General features: G+C 35.4%; 1 protein-coding gene and 1 pseudogene across 1 annotated transcript; both read left to right on the top strand.

Annotated features, from left to right (window-relative positions):
* The first annotated feature begins 231 nt into the window (after nt 1–231).
* Nucleotides 232–950, top strand: LOC107160978 (THO complex subunit 7 homolog). The gene has a single exon (XM_048797589.1). The coding sequence runs from the start codon at nt 295–297 to the stop codon at nt 838–840; it is 546 nt and encodes a 181-aa protein (XP_048653546.1). The 5' UTR covers nt 232–294; the 3' UTR covers nt 841–950.
* Nucleotides 951–1,597: 647 nt separating this feature from the next.
* Nucleotides 1,598–17,170, top strand: part of LOC107160976 — a 60,662-nt pseudogene continuing 45,089 nt past the window's right edge.

Here is a 17,170-nt window from a genome sequence, read left to right as displayed (position 1 = left end):
AGAATACATGCAAATGAGTGGCATTGTGCACTGCATTTTATTAATGTGTTTTTAAAACTTATGATTTATTTATAAGGATGTAACCCTTAAACATGATAACCTTAATTTGCTAGACAATATCTGAAACAATCAATACACTAGAGAATTATTGGTGATTGAATTACCATTATTGATTAAGAAGATAATGTGTTAGTTGTTACCTTATTTTAATGTTGATCAAAAATTTGTGTTCTACATCTCCACCTCCGCCAACCACACTCCAGCCTGCACCGCTGCCGCCACCACTGCTCAGCCATGGGAGCCCTGACTGAAGATGAAGTGATAAGGAAGCGTCTCCTTATTGATGGAGATGGTGATGGAGATGATCGAAGAATTAATTTGCTAGTGAAAAGATTCATTAAGTGGTGCAACTCTGGATCCCAGGAGGAAGGATATAGCCAGTACCAATGGATGCTGAGTACACTATCTCAATGTGAATTTTCAATGGGCAAATCTTTGCTGGTGTATGACAAAAATCTCAGAGAAATGGAAAATTATGAAAAAATTTACAAAGAAATAGAATGTAGCATTGCTGGAGCTCATGAAAAAATTGCTGAGTGCAAAAAGCAGATTCTTCAAGCAAAACGAATACGAAAAAATTGCCAAGAATATGATGCTTTGGCAAAAGTGATCCAGCATCATCCAGACAGGCATGAGACATTAAAAGAATTAGAGGTTCTTGGAAAAGAATTAGAGCATCTTTCACATATTAAAGAAAGCATTGAAGATAAGCTAGAATCGACACAAAAACAGTTTCATGTTCTTCTTAGTACTATCCATGAACTTCAGCAAACATTGTAAAATCATGTAAAGCTCTCAGAAGTAGAAGAAGCTCAAGAAACAAGCATGGAAGCAGATCCTAAGCCATAGGCAGGCAAATCACTGTTCCCTCAAAATATTGAAAGAGCTACACAATTTTAGTGTGTTTATAATTTGTTGTGCTCTTGACATATTTGAAATTTAGCTAGTGAAGTACTTTGCTATTAAATATTAATGCACACCTCATTTATATTTCTTCATACAAAGGAAAATGGCTTCAGTATATATGTTTTTATTGAAATGCATTTTTCATTCTTAAAAAGTAGGAAACAACATCCAAAAATGTTTAATAAAATATCTTCAAGCTAAAAAAGAAATTGTGTTCTGGCTACAACACTTACTAGTAAAAAAGTCAAAGGCTTCATCAAGATAGAATGATTATGAAGTTAAAGACAATAATAAGGTTAAAGCTCAGGCCCATGCCCTTTACTTAACCAAGGCTAGAAATGAACATTAGGATTATTTCATTTCACTTCAGACTTCCATCCTGGAGTTATAGATTGAATCAAATGCCTAAAGGTCAAACAATTAGGGAAAAATTTTACCTCAACCAAATGGGAGTACAATTTATGGGGGGAGAATAGGGTTTGGCATAATACAATAGGTAATCTATTCTAATTATCTATTCTGATCTAAGTAGATGTGTGTATTGAATGAGAACTTGAATACAATTTTGTTCAGGCCTTTCTCTCTTCAAGAATAAATAAGAAAAATTTCCTAGTTTTCTTCCCTCAGAACAATGGAATCAGAAATCCCACAACCCTTCTAGAAAGAACTCACCTGCTCTATCTGCATGAAGTACCTTATGGACCCAGTCACCATAGGCTGTGGGCACAGCTTCTGTTGGCCCTGTCTCTGCCTTTCCTGGGAAGAAGCCCAAATCCCTGCCTGTTGCCATGTGTGCCAGAGGCCATCACAGCAAAGAGACTTCAAGCCAGATATTTGTGTGAAGAGGATGTCTTTACTTGCCAGACAAGCCAGTCTAAGGCAAATCCTGAGCTCCAAGGAACACATATGTGTGACTCATCAGGAGACAAAGAAGATCTTCTGTGAAGAAGACAAGAACCTGCCCTCTTTGCTTTGTTCCAACTCTCAGGAGCATAGGGGTCACAGACACTGTTCCATTGAGGAGGCTGCTGAGGAGTACCGGGTAAGTGATGGTCCTCATGATGATGAATCCAGTCTTTACCAAGGGCCTAATAGGAACCAGATACCATATAAGCATAAAGATAGATATATCAATAGAATTTCTAAATATACCTGTCTTTGTGAGGCTAGCATTCCAATGGGAGGCCGATAAAGTCAACAAATATCATTTCAATCTGTATTTAGCAGAATTAGGGTAAGACATCTTAAAGCCCCCATTTTCAGAAGGTCACTGGTGACCAAGAGTACATAAAAGATTATTATTATTATTATTATTATTATTATTTTGTACTGGGAATTTAACGCAGGGTTGCTTTACCACTGAGTCACATCCCTAGCCATTTTTATTTGTCATTTTTGAGATAAGCCCTCACTAAGATGCTTAGGGCCTTATGCTGAGGCTTGCCTTGAACTTCTGATCCTATGGACTTAGCCTTTCAAGTCACTGGCATTTACAGACATGCACGACCTTGACCAGCTGAAAGAGGCTTTTATATTGGAAATACGTTTAGTAATACTGGATGAATATGAAGGAGATCAACAGGAGAGAAGCATTAGCAGATAAAATGATGAGGCAAGACGCCTATCTGAAAAGTAGTCAACTACATAAAATTTCTTAGTCTGTTACATAATAGAAACTTAGGAGGTGAAACAGGCACACAGGTGCATTTTATTCTCACTGAAGTATTTTATTTTACATTCCTTGACTCTCTCCATCTGTTAGGGTCTGAAACGTGTATATCTACTTTACATTTATAATTCCCTTACAGGAGAAGCTATTGAAGCAAATGAGATCGTTATGGGGAAGAAAATAAAAGAAATCTGAATGAGGAGAAAAGAAAAATTCTAACATAGGATGTAAGTATCAGATTTATTGCCCTAGGAAACAGCTTGAGCCATTTGTGCTACAAACTTCCCCTTTAAGAACATGTGAGGGGATGGGGATATGGCTCAAGCAGTAATGAGCTCGCCTGACATGTGTGAGGCGCTGGGTTCGATCCTCAGCACCACATAAAATAAAGATGTTGTGGACACCGAAAACTGAAAAATAAATATTAAAAAATTCTCTCTCTCTCTTAAAAAAAAAAAAAGAACATGTGCGGAGGGCTGGGGCTGTAGCTCAGTGGCAGAATGCTTGCCTAACATTTACTGGGTCTTGGGTTCTATCTCTATGTAAGGCAAAATGAACTGAAGTCATCATGTGACCTAAGGGTCCTCTGTAGAACAACAGGAGAAATAAATTTGTCTTTCAATGTAAGTTCTCACTTACTATTTCTAGACCCTGTATTAACAGCCACAAAAGAATGACATCAAAACAAAGCTCAGCAAATGGTAAGATGAAGGAACATACAGGGATTTGAAGACAATCAGTAAACATTAAGGAGCTCAGACAAAATTTCTTAAATCTAAGATCAATCTGAGTTTTGACAGTTGAATCAGTATTGAAGACCTGTCATAGGTATTTAAGGCAGAAGCTGAGGTAGAAGATGAATTGTAGAAATTCAAGAGCATATAATTGTGCATTCAATGTATTTCTTGCTGATCAGGACAATGAGCTCTTGGAGATAAAAAAGAGGTGCGAACAGCAAAATGGGAAGTGCACCTGTGCTGCTGAAAAGATTGCACAGGAGCCAAACAGTATGGGTTCAAGGAGAAAAGAGAACATATTAAAAAGTTGGGGGGTGGGGAGACACAACACAAAGGACTGGTGAGTGGGAGTGGATACTGAGAGGAGATAGGCAATGAAATGAGGATTAATGCTCTTAATGTAACAGGACAATGTAGAGCCGGCAACCTCAAGTAAGAAGGTAAAATTCAGAAGGGCCCTAATGCTTTTGAAACCTTAGGCTTAGATGCTTTAGGAAGACCTTATTGTATTGCTTTTAATCCTGAATGTAATATGCAATATTTCTGCAAGTTTTACATGGTCAGGTTATAGATGTGGGGAGATTTGAGATTAGAAACTAACATTAAATAAAAATCTCACATAAAGATAACAAAGCATCAATGTCAATGGTTTAAAAGTAGTCTTTCAGATTTGAAGGGTATATAAAGGAATTACCTATTAAAGGGAATTTTCCAGGTGTCTCAGAAACTTGCTAAAGACAAGCACTTTTGAAAAATTTTTGGATGGACACATTTTGAGGAAAAGTAAATTGCTGTTTTTATTAATAGAGGAAAATAAATTTTAAAAAATGTGGATTCTGAGAATTGGGACAACCTGAATTGAGGATATATATAGCTGATTGGTAGAGGATTGAGCCAAAGAGAAACAGGTGAGGGTTAAGTAACGAAGGAGGTTATAGTTGTCCTGAATGTGTGACCCAGGATTCACATCTCTGCAGAGGTATGTACGTCATCAGGAAAACATGATCAAGACTGAGTATAGGAAGCTGTACCCGGTCCTCTGGACGGAGGAACAACAGCATTTGTAGAGACTACAAAAGTAAGGTGAAAATATTGTAGAGCAACTCAAGAGAAGTGAAGCTAAAATGGTTCAAAATGAGAAACACCTAAAAGGAATGTATGAGGAGCTGTTGGGAATGTGCCATAAATCAGGGGAAAAGATGTTCCAAGTAGAGTCTTTGTTGGTTTTAAACTCCATCTTCTATACATCTTTAGTCTTCATTATTTCTTAAGTACTAAAATATATATTTTGTCACCTTCCATACTTGTGGTGGAGGCCATTCCACAAATGGGCATAATAAACTAATTCCTAACCATGAACAAGTTGTACAGAATTGTAAGAGTAGCATCTCCAGAGAATGATCTCTTCTAAAATTCTGATTTATCTTATTTCTAATAACAACATTATTGTGGACATTTTATTTTTGTCTCGAATGAGCAATATTTGGGGAAAGATAACATTTCCTTGGCCATTGGCTTTGCATATCCTGAATTTAAGTTGTCTCTATTTTGTAATACCTCAGCTGTTAGGAAAAAGTCCTTGGACAGACCTCTTGGCAGACAGCTGATGGTTACAGCAATGCCCACTTACTGTGGTAACCATGTCTTTTACTCACACCTAGGGTTCCAAATGCATCAAAGATTTAGATGATATCTATGTGTTGTACTGGGATTATACCTTAGAGAGGAAAAGGAAATCCAATTTAAGGGATTTGGGCATGGTTGTGATTGGTATTTTGGAAGGATTCTTACTTTTTTTTTCTCCTTACAGGATTTGGGAGACCTATTGACAATAAATTTGGCTCTCAATGTGAACTAAAATGATAGGAGAGCTGTGAAAGAGATCAATCTTTTTTCTAACAAAATAAAGCCATTATATATTAGATGAGGTTAAATTATGACACAAAAACAAAGAGTAAGAATTATCTCTAAATACTTAAAATGACCCTCAATTAAGAAATGGAGATTCTGCCACAGACTCATGTGGAAAATGAACATTGATTGGCAGAGAAGAGGATAAGAATTCATCAAAGGTTAGAATACTGAGGAAAAAATTGTTTTTTTATCCATACCTGTCAAAGTGGTATCAGTGGTTCCATAATTAAAGAACATTTGAAAATTATATCAAATATATATATATATATATAAATGAATATTCGTAAGTTTAGTATATAGCACATTATCTAGTGTTCTCAAAAATTTTTGAATACAAGTATGTGTGTGTGTGTGTGTGTGTGTGTGTGTGTGTGTGTGTTTTACTGTACATAATTTCTGCCCTGCAGAATTTGTTAGAAGTCAGCTACTTGCAATTTTAGGATTCAAAGTCATAAATATCTTTAGCTACATAGACTATTTTTTCCAGGTAGTAGATGAGTGAGGCAAGTACCTTTGAGAGTCAGGGCACTGGGTGCATGAAAGCAAAAAGAAAAGAAGGAATAATACCCTAACAATGGCACAGTTGTAGATGTTTATGGGAGTAATTCACAAGAAGGGAGCATTTTCAATTGCATGCTTATGTCTTTCCTCAAGCACTGTGGTGAATTCTCTAGCAGTCAAATGACTAATTGCATTCTCCTTCTTCCAGGAGTGAGACAGTGCAACAGCATACGCCTCAGCCTGTGATACCAGTTCTCAGCATAAAACCCATCATCGGACTGATAGACAGGCTCAACCTCTGTTGTGGTGAGTGTCAGTCCACTAGTTGGACTGACTATAGAGAGTGCAATTCAGGGATAGTTTTCAATTGTGATTGTTTCCCCCTTTATTGATCTTTCACTTAAGAGAGAAAAGGCTTCTCTCCAGGACAGGTATTTAAATGATAGGTGATGATAGAATAGGTATTTATAAACAATCATGCTGTCAAAATATAGACAAAAGTAAAAGAAAGCCAGGGAATGAATAAATTCCATTCACATTTCTAATAAATTAGTTTTAAAAAAAGGCACTTCTGCAGTGGCACATTCCTGCAATTCCAGCAGCTTGGGAGGCTGAGGCAGGAGGATTGCAAGTTCAAAGCCACTTGGTGAGGCCCTAAGGTTCTATCTTCAGTGCCAAAAAAAAAAAAAAAAAAAGGAATAGGGCTACTTGGGGCCTAAAATTAGTCTTAGATAACATATAGCATGTAAGTGTTGATTCATATAAAACAAGTGAACTTATTCAGTTCCTTCCAATTTTCATATTCATGATGGTGATGGTGTTTTTAAATTTCTTAGTAACTGAATTTGAAACAATGTGTATTACAATTGTATATAATCAGAAAAATATGTAAATAAACATAAAAGTAATTGAATGCAAAAAGTAATGTTTTATAAACAACAAAAATAATATTGTGGATAATGAGGCAAGATATGGGACTTAATAGTAAATCTAAGCATGAAGAACTGCCTAGCGAACTAAGGTAGTTTAAGCATGAGCCAGGAGTAAAGGCAGAAAAATATTAGTAGAAGCCATTTTTACAAAGATGTTTAGGTTTTCTGCTTGAGTGTAAATCAACTGGCATATAACACAGACAAAGTGATCTGCATTTGTTTAGGTTTAAGAATGGCTCTGTCTCCCTGAAAGGGCAGTAGGGGTAAGTTTGAATGCTAGGCACTTAAAATTATGCAAGGTGTCAAGGAACAAGTTTTTCATGTGCCATGAAGAGTAGCCAGAACGAAGTAGGCATTGCCTCCCTTCCCTCTATAATTCATGGATTTTTCACAAATTTTATTATTATATATATGTTTTTATATTTTGTATTTGAATCTGTTATTTTTCTAGCTAGAACAGCCTTTGTAGTCTTGGCCTAATTCTCAATGAAATGCTAGACTGTCTTATCATAGATAAATTAATTTTACTTTTTAAATTTAAATTTGCTTTTAACTGATACACAAAAATAGAAATTAGACATATCTATAGGCTTATGTGAGATATTTGCATATATACATTGTGTAATGTTTAACACAAATTAGTCATCTATCTCTTTAAATATTTATCATTTTTGTTTTTGGTAAAAACATGCAAACTACTTTCTTATAGCTTTTTTACGTGTACAGAACATTCTGGTTTTCTAAAATCATACTACTGTATAATACCATATAAGAAATTACTATTAGCTAATTATAATTTTATACTCATTGATCAATCTTTCCCCCTGATAACTTTGTTTTTTATAATGAATTTTGACTGGAGTATTCTTTTCTTTTCACAGTGGAAATTTCCCTCAGTAATGAAATAAGCAATCATAATATCAGGCTTTTTTGAGGATGTGAGAACATTTGTACTTAGACAAGACCGTCAAGATGAATCTCTGAATTCTCACAGATCCAACTATTTTGCTGCATGGGGAGCCAATATCTTCATCTCTGGGCAACACTACTGGGAGCTGGATGTGGATGACTCTTGGGACTGGGCTGGAGGAGTCTGTAAGTTGTCCTGGACAAACATTGGCACTATGCTTGCATCTAAGGAAATATTCTTCCTCATGTGCATGAAAGAAAGTGATCAGTATAGAATTTTGACCTCTCCCCCAGTGACTTGCCAATATATAGAGTAGCCTCTGGGCCAGATTGGTATGTTCCTTGATTTTGAGAGCAAAAGTGTGAGTTTTTTGAGTTCCCTTATATGGACATACCCTGCTGGTTCCCTGAATTTTCCTGTCAGGCCTTTTTCACTGGCCACAATGATCAGGGATAAGTCAGGATCTTGATTGTCTGGGAACTCCATGTCTAAGCAAGTCCTCAGTTGAAGAAAATAAATAATACTGTACACTCTTTTACTGTTTTTCTACTTTATTGTAACCTCATTTTATTACTAAATATGAAGATAATGTGAAGTGCAAATTTTGGACTATTTTAAATTCAGAGCAGCTCTTCTCGCCCATTATCTAAAGTATAATCTGTGCTCGCTCACCTGCTTTGTGAGCTTGCTGGATTTCTAAATATACAGAGATGTGTATTTCTAGTTTAAGTATCTAATAAAAGGAATGAAGCTTGCAAGTCCTCAGTTGAAGAAAATAATAAATGAAGTTTGTATATTGTGGAACATCATGGTTTTCCACAATGCAAATGTCAGTCTAAGATCTTACCCCTCATCTAGTAAATACTGCATATCAATTCATCCTTAAGTAAGAGAAAAAAAAATTCTTTTACAGGGAAAACTTCTGACTGCCATGATTAGGAAAAAAAAAATAGCTGGTTCTTTTCTTTTATAATAGAATAAAGTACAAAAGATAAATTGCCTTATATTTAGCCTCCATTCCTAGCAGTTTCACAATGTCTAGAATATAATAGGAACTTAACAAATATTTGATTTATTATTAATGAGTGAACAATTGCTATGTTTTAAACAATGGTCATTTACAGTGTGCTGTTACATAATCTCTGCTATGGCATCACAGAAGACTTAATATCTTTACTAAATAACATTTATGAAAGGAAAAAAGTTATTTCTTCAAAATTATTCTTTGAAAGACCAACTAATAATAGAGAATAGCAATGAAAATAAATGCTAGGAAATATTAAAAAGGCTTCTAAAACACAGGGTATACCAATTGAATAGGACATGCTAAGACAATGTGGAATAAACCAATGATCCAGGTTTGTGGTTCTCCAAGTTTGGTTCTAGGTCAAGCAGCATCTGGCGCTTATAGAAATGCAATCACATGATACAAGTGTGGTATTGCAGACCTTATAGTCCCAGGCATTTGGGAAGCTGAGGCAGGAGATTGCAAGTTAGAGGCAAGCCTCAGCAATTCAGAAGTACCCGCAGGGAGATAGCAAGATGCTAACTCATAGAAAAAAAGTAAAAAGGACTCGAGATTTAGAGTGGTGGTAAAGCACATCTGGGTTTAATCCAAAATGTTTTAAATTACTATTATTTTAAAATGGGAATTAAGTACAACTGATTTCATACTAAATCTTCTCTCTCTTCCTCTCAATACATATAGAAACAAACTTCCCATTCAACCCCAGGCATTTTTTTGTTGTGTGTGTGTGTGTGTGTGTGTGTGTGTGTGTGTTTCTTTTTTTGCAAATAGCAAAACCACTTGTGTCTAATTGTACTGGAAGAGTTGAGGTAGATGACTATCCAATAGTAGCCATAGAACTCTGAATGAACAGTAACAAAATTCCTTTATAGAACTGAAGCCCAGAATCTGCCAAGGTGCCCTGGATGTGAATCTCCAGGGGCAGATGCAGTTCAAATCTAACAGTAATCAGAAGCCAGAAAATCTGATGAATACAGCTCACTGTACTGACCTTCCATTTTGTACTTCTCCTTGAGAAACCTCTATTGTCTGATCCTGTCTGCCCCATGTCACCACCATCTCCCGCCTTCCAACCACCCCCCCATCCCCACCACTACCACAGTTGAAATTCTGTCAGACCAAACCATCCAGATCCTGGAAGAGGAGGAGGCAGCAGAGAGCTAAGTGTTTTTCTTACCATCTGTCAAGTGCTTTGCATCTGAGCTGGAATCTTACTCAGATGAATATCAAGGTACTTACCTAGTACATGCATCAGAACGACCTGCAAAAGTTGTTAGAATATTGATTGCTGGGCCTTGACAACAGAGAGTGTTTGTTCAGTAGATCTGGGATGGGAAAAAAAAGTTCAAATTTTAAACAAATTATAAGATGCTATTACTGATGCTGATCACTGGACCATCATTTTAAAATCTTTGATTTAGCTCAATATTAAATAAGATACTTTTAGATTGTATTTGAATGTAAAACTTTTTAAAAATACATACATATACACATATACATATGAATATGCACATATTTGCTTGTATGTATTTGTGTGTATATATTGAGAAAACACAAAAATTGAAGTACAAGCTGTAGAATTACTGCTATAGCTTCTTGTTGCCTGTAATTGGGAGAAGAAAGTGATGAAAAAGCATAAAAACCATCCCCTTTTGCCCATACAGCTGCAGCATCTTGGGAAGGTTGAATGGGTACTGTACAGCATCATGGATTTTTAGGGCCTAGGAGAAGAAGGAAACAGATACAGGTCCTGTGTTCAGGGGGCTAGGCATTCCCACCTTTGGACTATTCTATTCTGTATCCCAACCCCACAGCTAGTAAACTAGTAGGTAATCAGGGGTGGACACTTACTATAAGGGTACTCTCTCTTTTTTGAGGTATTGGAGATTGAACCCAGGGGTTCTTTACCACTGAACTATGCCTGCAGCCATTTTTATTTGTTATTTTGAGACAGGGTCTCACTAAATTGCTGCTGGATTTGAACTTGTGATCCTCTTGTCTCAGCCTCCTGAAATTCTGGTATTACAGGCATGCACCACCATTCCAGCTCTACAAGTGTTATCAAAGTATCATTCTGAGAACCTTGGAGGTTATAATAATTTTTATAATTTTTTTTATTATATTTAGACATGATTTGTCTAATGAGTGTACAAGAGTTTTCCAGGGGCTACATCACACTTAATATCACAAATGATTGAGCAGAAAAGAAAAAAAAATATGAATCCAGATGTTTTCTATGAAGGAAGACATTAAAGGAGTTTGCAAAATGTTTCAAAATGCCCCTCTTCTATTTTCCAAAAGAATGAAAATCAGGCTGTCAAAAGACATGTCTGCACTACCATATTTATTACAGGGCTCTTTACAATAGTCAAGAAAGGAAATCAAAGTAGGTATTCATCAATAGATTAACAGAAAAAGAAAATATTGTATATAGACACAATTGAATATTATTGCACCTTAGTAAGATTGAAATTCTGTTATTTGCAGCATCATGGATGAGCCTGGAAGACATTATTTTAAGTAAAATAAGCCAGGCACAGAGAGACAAATACCACATGCTGCCCTCATGTGGCATCTAAAAAAACTGACCTCCCACAGGTAGAGAGTAGAATCATGGTTAACAGAGCCTGAAAGAGTAGAAGAGAGGGGAACTAGAGAGGCTGATCATCAAGCATAGGGTTAGATGTCATGAATAAGTTTCAGTGTTGTACAGCATGGAGTGTGGTAGAGTCAACAGTAACTTATTGCATATTTCAAAATAGCTAGAATAAGTGATTTTGAGTATCCCCAACAAGAAATGATACATATTTGAGGTAATGGATGTGATAGTTACCCTCATTTGATTTTTAACATTATATACATGTACTGAAACAATATACTCTACCACACAAATGTGTATCATTATTTGTCAAGTAAAATTAAAAAAAATATATCATTCCTGACATGTTCTAAATAGTTAATTTTATAATGGTTGTAACTATACTAACCATTTACAGACTTTATTTTCTTGCCATTATTCATGTAGTATATATTTCCTTACCATTTAAATTATAGTCGGTAGTATGATCAATCAAGAGATAATTTAAAGTATGCATGAAAAACTGCACAGGTTATCTTTGTATTTTATAGAGACCTGAGCATTTATTTCTCCACAAGCAATGTTAGTCATTTTCCTTTATTTCTCTAATCTTTTTATTCTAATATAAATGAGACTATTTCAAGATGAGGATGATCAAGGACATTATAATATTGAAATATGAATTACTACACAATTGTATGTTTGCATTGCTACTATCATTGATATAACCTATTTTTCAACTGGTCTGTCATTCCACCTTTAGATCAGTTCCACATCCTACAGGATCAACACCCCTTCTTCTTTTACTATGCTCTCTGCAATCCAATAAGAGAACTTATTAAATTGTATTATTTATTTTTACTTTTGGTACCAAGGATTGAATTCAAGGGCTCTTAATCACTAAGCAACATCTACAGATCTTTTTGTTTTATTTTGAGACAGGGTGTTGGTAAGTTGCTGAGGTCCTCACTAAGTTGCTGAGGCTGCCTTTGAACTTGTGATCCTTAGGCCTCAGGCCTCTGAGCCAGTGGGAATACATGTGTGGGCCTGAATTGTTTTAAAGAAACTCAGAACAGCATATCAATATTTTTTGGTATATTTAATATAAGTATATTTATGTCTACTATAACTCTAGTAGTTACATTAAATACTGGAATGAATATTCCAGAATATAATATATATTTAATATATAGATGTTTTATCATATAAATATTATATATGTATTATTATTATGAAAATTTAATATATAGATGTTTTATCACATAAATGTTATATATGTATTATTATTATTATGAAAAAGATACATGGATAAATATTTTTAGTCAATAGGCTATTTTAATGCACCTGTCCTTTGAAAACTTCTACAATCTAAGTAAATTTTGAACCTAACTGAAATGGAATGGGGCTCCCAATTATTCTGTTTACAAAACAATATATGAGTTTTCCTATCTCTCCTACTAAGTATGTGTGTCCAGTGACTATGTCTACAGAAATGTTATCAGTAAAATATCATAAAGTTTTCCATATTTTCAGTCTTATTATCTGTATCATTGTCATCGTATTGAGTTCTGTGTCTGCAGACAGTTCATGTGACAGTTATAGAGAACTCATTGGATATAGGTTATTCCTTTAATTCAGCTGACTTATCATTCAAAAGATGTCATACAGCATAAAGATTGGTGAATAAGTATTCTAAGAGAGAAATTTTTATTTTTAGAACTTCAAAGAATTAATAAGCTTAACAATGTCAACACTTAAAAAATAAAAAGTGCCAAAAACATACTGGACAAAAAACAGTCTTTTTAACACATGTTCTTGGGAAAAAATGGTTATCCATATGCAGAAGAAGACTAGATTCTTATCTCTCACCTTGCATAAAAGTCAAATTATGCCATTTGAAGGTAAATGTATAAATCTTGAGAACATTCTGTTAAAGAAATAAGCTAAAGTTGGAAAGTCAAGGGTGATATGTTTCCTCTCACAAGCGGAAGCTGGAGATGAGAGAAAAGAAATTTGGTGGATGGGGGAATCTCATGAAAATTGAGAGGAGATCAGTAGAGTAGTGGGACCAGTGAAAGAGAGAAAGAGAGGTGCTGGCAAATGATTTGGATCAAATTATATTGTTGTGGTATGTGCATGAACAAATATGTAACAATGAATTTCACCACTATGTGTAATATAATATGCCATTCCCAATTTTCCAAGAAATCTCCATACTGCTTTCCAAATTGGCTGCACCAATTTGCAGTCCCACCACCAGTGTATGAGTGTACCTTTTTCCCCACGTCCTTGCCAACACTTATTGTTGCTTGTCTTCATAATAGCTGCCCTTCTGACTGGAGTGAGATGAAATCTTACACTGGTTTTGATTTGCATTTCTCTAATTGCTAGTGTTGATGAACATTTTTTTTCATATATTTGTTGGTTGATTGTATATCATCTTCTTAGAAGTGTCTGTTCAGGTCCTTGGTGCATTTATTGATTGGGTTATTTGTTATTTTGGTGCTTAGTTTTTTGAGCTTTTTATATACCCTAGAGATTAGTGCTCTATCTGATGTGTGAGGAGTAAAGATTTGCTCCCAAGGTGTAGGCACCCTATTCACTAAACAGATTGTTTCTTTTGCTGAGAAAAAACTTTTTGGTTTGAGTCTACCCCATTTATTGATTCTTGATTTTAATTCTTGTGCCACAGGAGTTCTATTCAGAAAGTTGGGTCCTAATCCCACGTGATGGAGATTAGGGTCTATTTTATCTTCTATGAGACACAGAGTCTCTGGTTTTATTCCTTAATCCTCAATCCATTTTGAGTTGAGTTTTGTGTGTGGTGAGAGATAGGGGTTTAATTTCATTTGTTGCATATGGATATTCAGTTTTCCCAGCACCATTTGATGAAGAGCCTATCTTTTCTCCAATGTATGTTTTTGGTACCAAAAGGACTTAAAAACGGCATACTACTGGGACACAGACACATCAATGTTTATAGTAGCACAATTCACAATGGCTAAACTGTGGAACCAACCTAGATGCTCTTCAATAGATGAATGGATAAAAAAATGTGGCATATATACACAATGCAATATTACTCAGCAAGAAAAGAGAATAAAATCATGGCCTTTGCAGGTAAGTGGATGGAGTTTGAGAAGATAATGCTAAGTGAAGTTAGCCAATGCCCCCCAAAACCAAATGACAAGTGTTTTCTTTGATATGAGGAGGCTGATTCATAGTGGAATAGGGAGAGGTTGCATGGGAGGAATAGAAAATCTCTAGATAGGGCAGAGTGGTTAGAGGAGAAGGGAGGGGGCATGGGGTTAGAAATGATTGTGGAATGTGATGATAATTATCATCCAAAGTACATGTATAAAGACACAAATTGGTGTGAATGTACTTTGTATACAACCAGAGATATGAAAAATTGTGCTCTATATGTGTAATTAGAATTGTAATACATTCCACTCTCATATATTAATAAAAAATAAAAATATAATATGCCAATATAATATGAAAAAAAATAGTACAAATGATATGTTGCATGGACATCATAAAATTAAAGCCAATCAAGTATGCATTAACCTGACCTTCTCAGCTTAATGGCATTCCTGATATGCATGGTTGGGTTTCTGACTGATCATGTGAACCCAAAGCAGAGAAAAGTTCTGAGAGGCAAAGAGAAGGAACATAGGACGAAGCTACCAAAAGGGGAACTATTGACCACATTAGCAAAGTTCACACTGGCAAACTCACAATCCAGGATTACCTCAATATGACCTAGTGGCCCTACTATGTACTGAGGTACTAGTAAGGAGGAGGTAAAGAGATGGCACCCATTGTCCTTTTTGACACAGAAAAGTAGAAAAACTCCCTCAGAATCAACAAGCATATTATTCTCCATTGTCAAAAATCATTACAAATTCTAATGACCCAGTTCCCACATCTACCTACCAGTAATACAGCCAGAAGTGCATAGCTGGTCTCTCCATGTAAGAAAACACACAGGTCTTGTTAGATTATGTGTGACATCAAGATGACCCAGAGTAAAGAGCAAACATCTCAGGTCTTCAAACAGAGGAAGGTAACAAGTAGTTATTTCATTATCTCAGGAGATATATACCTGCTGGAAAAAATTGCATTATAATGCGTTATGAATTTTTGAGAGACATTGTTTTCCATAGTGTCAGTTATACTACTTTATTGCTGGAAATGTGCATCAGGGCAGCCAAGAATTCTTGAAATTGACTGATGGTCAAGGACTTCTAGTCCATATTTTTAAAATCAAATCTTTAACCATATAAGTGAAAGAAATCGAGTAACTTAGAGTATATTAAAGTGAAAATCCAATTATTTGGATTATATATAAAACAGGAACATTGACAAACTCTCTTCCTGTCTGGGAAACATTTAAATCATGGAATTATTAATAATCCAATGTCATTAATTAAAATACCTTGTCATCTCAGAAAATTAATATTAACTATTACACAAGCTTCTGACAATTCAACAATGACCATGTTGAACTGAAAGATGAAATATTCTAAATGTAGATAGATATTCACTTGTTTCTTACAGGGTTGAAAACTAAATCTCAGCATGCAGCAGTCCATAGAAAAAGATTTTATCTATTGTTGAGTGTTTCTGTGTCTGTAAAAATAAGGCACAGAGGGGAGAGATAGAATGACAAACTTAGATGTTCTAAACATTTCAATTATTTTTTTCATATATTTTTCCTGTAATGGAAATCTTGGTCATCAAATTTCTCAGGAACAATAGTTCAATATTTTGAGCAACTGGGAAAGATTTCCATTATAGAACAGAACTGTAATGGAGAAAATTTAAAGGTTTCTTGCCAAAGTGCTGCTTATTACTTCTGAATTGGTTGAGCATGTCCATCAGTCGAGGTAATGACCATGAGCTGAGCTCTGGGTTCAAAGGCTGGGGCATGTGCATCTGCACAGACTCATTCAGATAAGACTAAATCCTCTTTCTTCACTCAAGGTTTCATCAAGATTATGACATTTTTGTCCCTTTAAAAATGTTCATCATATTCCTCAAAATTAGTTTCAGGACTATAAATTTAACTACACAAACTCCAGGATATAGCAAATGCCAATTCATTTTATGAAAATCAAGTGACATCCACTCCAATTCATGTATTAACACTTGAATCCTACTGCAGAATTTCCATAATCATGAGTGTATCTGTTTCTTCACTCCCAATCATTGTACTGTGCAAAGTCGCCTGAATTTGAGGTCTTTCAAGAAGGGCATTGTGAATTTTGACCCATATTTGTTCCCACTGAGATGTTCATTGTCTGTACCCATAAGCCAGGGATTCAAAACTTAACTTGGGCAGAGATCCTGCTTACTTAGATCCAGCTTCCCTAAGTATCAACAGCTTTCCAATATGAAGTTTGTGTCTTCCCTGTGCTACATGAGGAAGGACAGAACTTGGAGTATTCTCCCTCTAATTTCTTTATGTATTGCTTCAGGCCCAGGGATATGATTCAGTAGTACAGCATTTGCCTAGGATATGAAAGGCCCTGGGTTCAAACTCTAGTACTAAAAAAAAAAAAAAAAAGAAGAAGAAGAAAGAAAGAAAGAAAGACACTCTGCTTCTACTTTCACTTTTCTGAAATATCTATTTTCCCCACCTAATTCCTGGCATAATTTGGAGCTATATGTCATCTTCTTTACATAAACTTTACATCAGGAATAATAATTTTCTCCATGAAACTGCCACATATTCTCTTGAAAACAACACCATTTACCAACTGGAATCAGCCTGGGAAACAAAAACTTTATACATTTTCAGAAAGAGAAGCTAAATATACCTGGAACCAATCAGATGTGGTGGCATGCAGTTGAAATTCCAGCAACTCAGGATGCTGAGGCAGGGGAATCAGAATTTTTAGGCTAGCCTGGGCAATTGAGCAAAACCCTGT

This window comes from Marmota marmota, unplaced genomic scaffold (assembly GCF_001458135.2).
Source record: "Marmota marmota marmota unplaced genomic scaffold, marMar, whole genome shotgun sequence".
In the NCBI taxonomy this organism is placed as follows: domain Eukaryota; kingdom Metazoa; phylum Chordata; class Mammalia; order Rodentia; family Sciuridae; genus Marmota; species Marmota marmota.
Note: the sequence above shows the minus strand (reverse complement) of the source record. Positions and strands in the feature narration are given on the sequence as shown.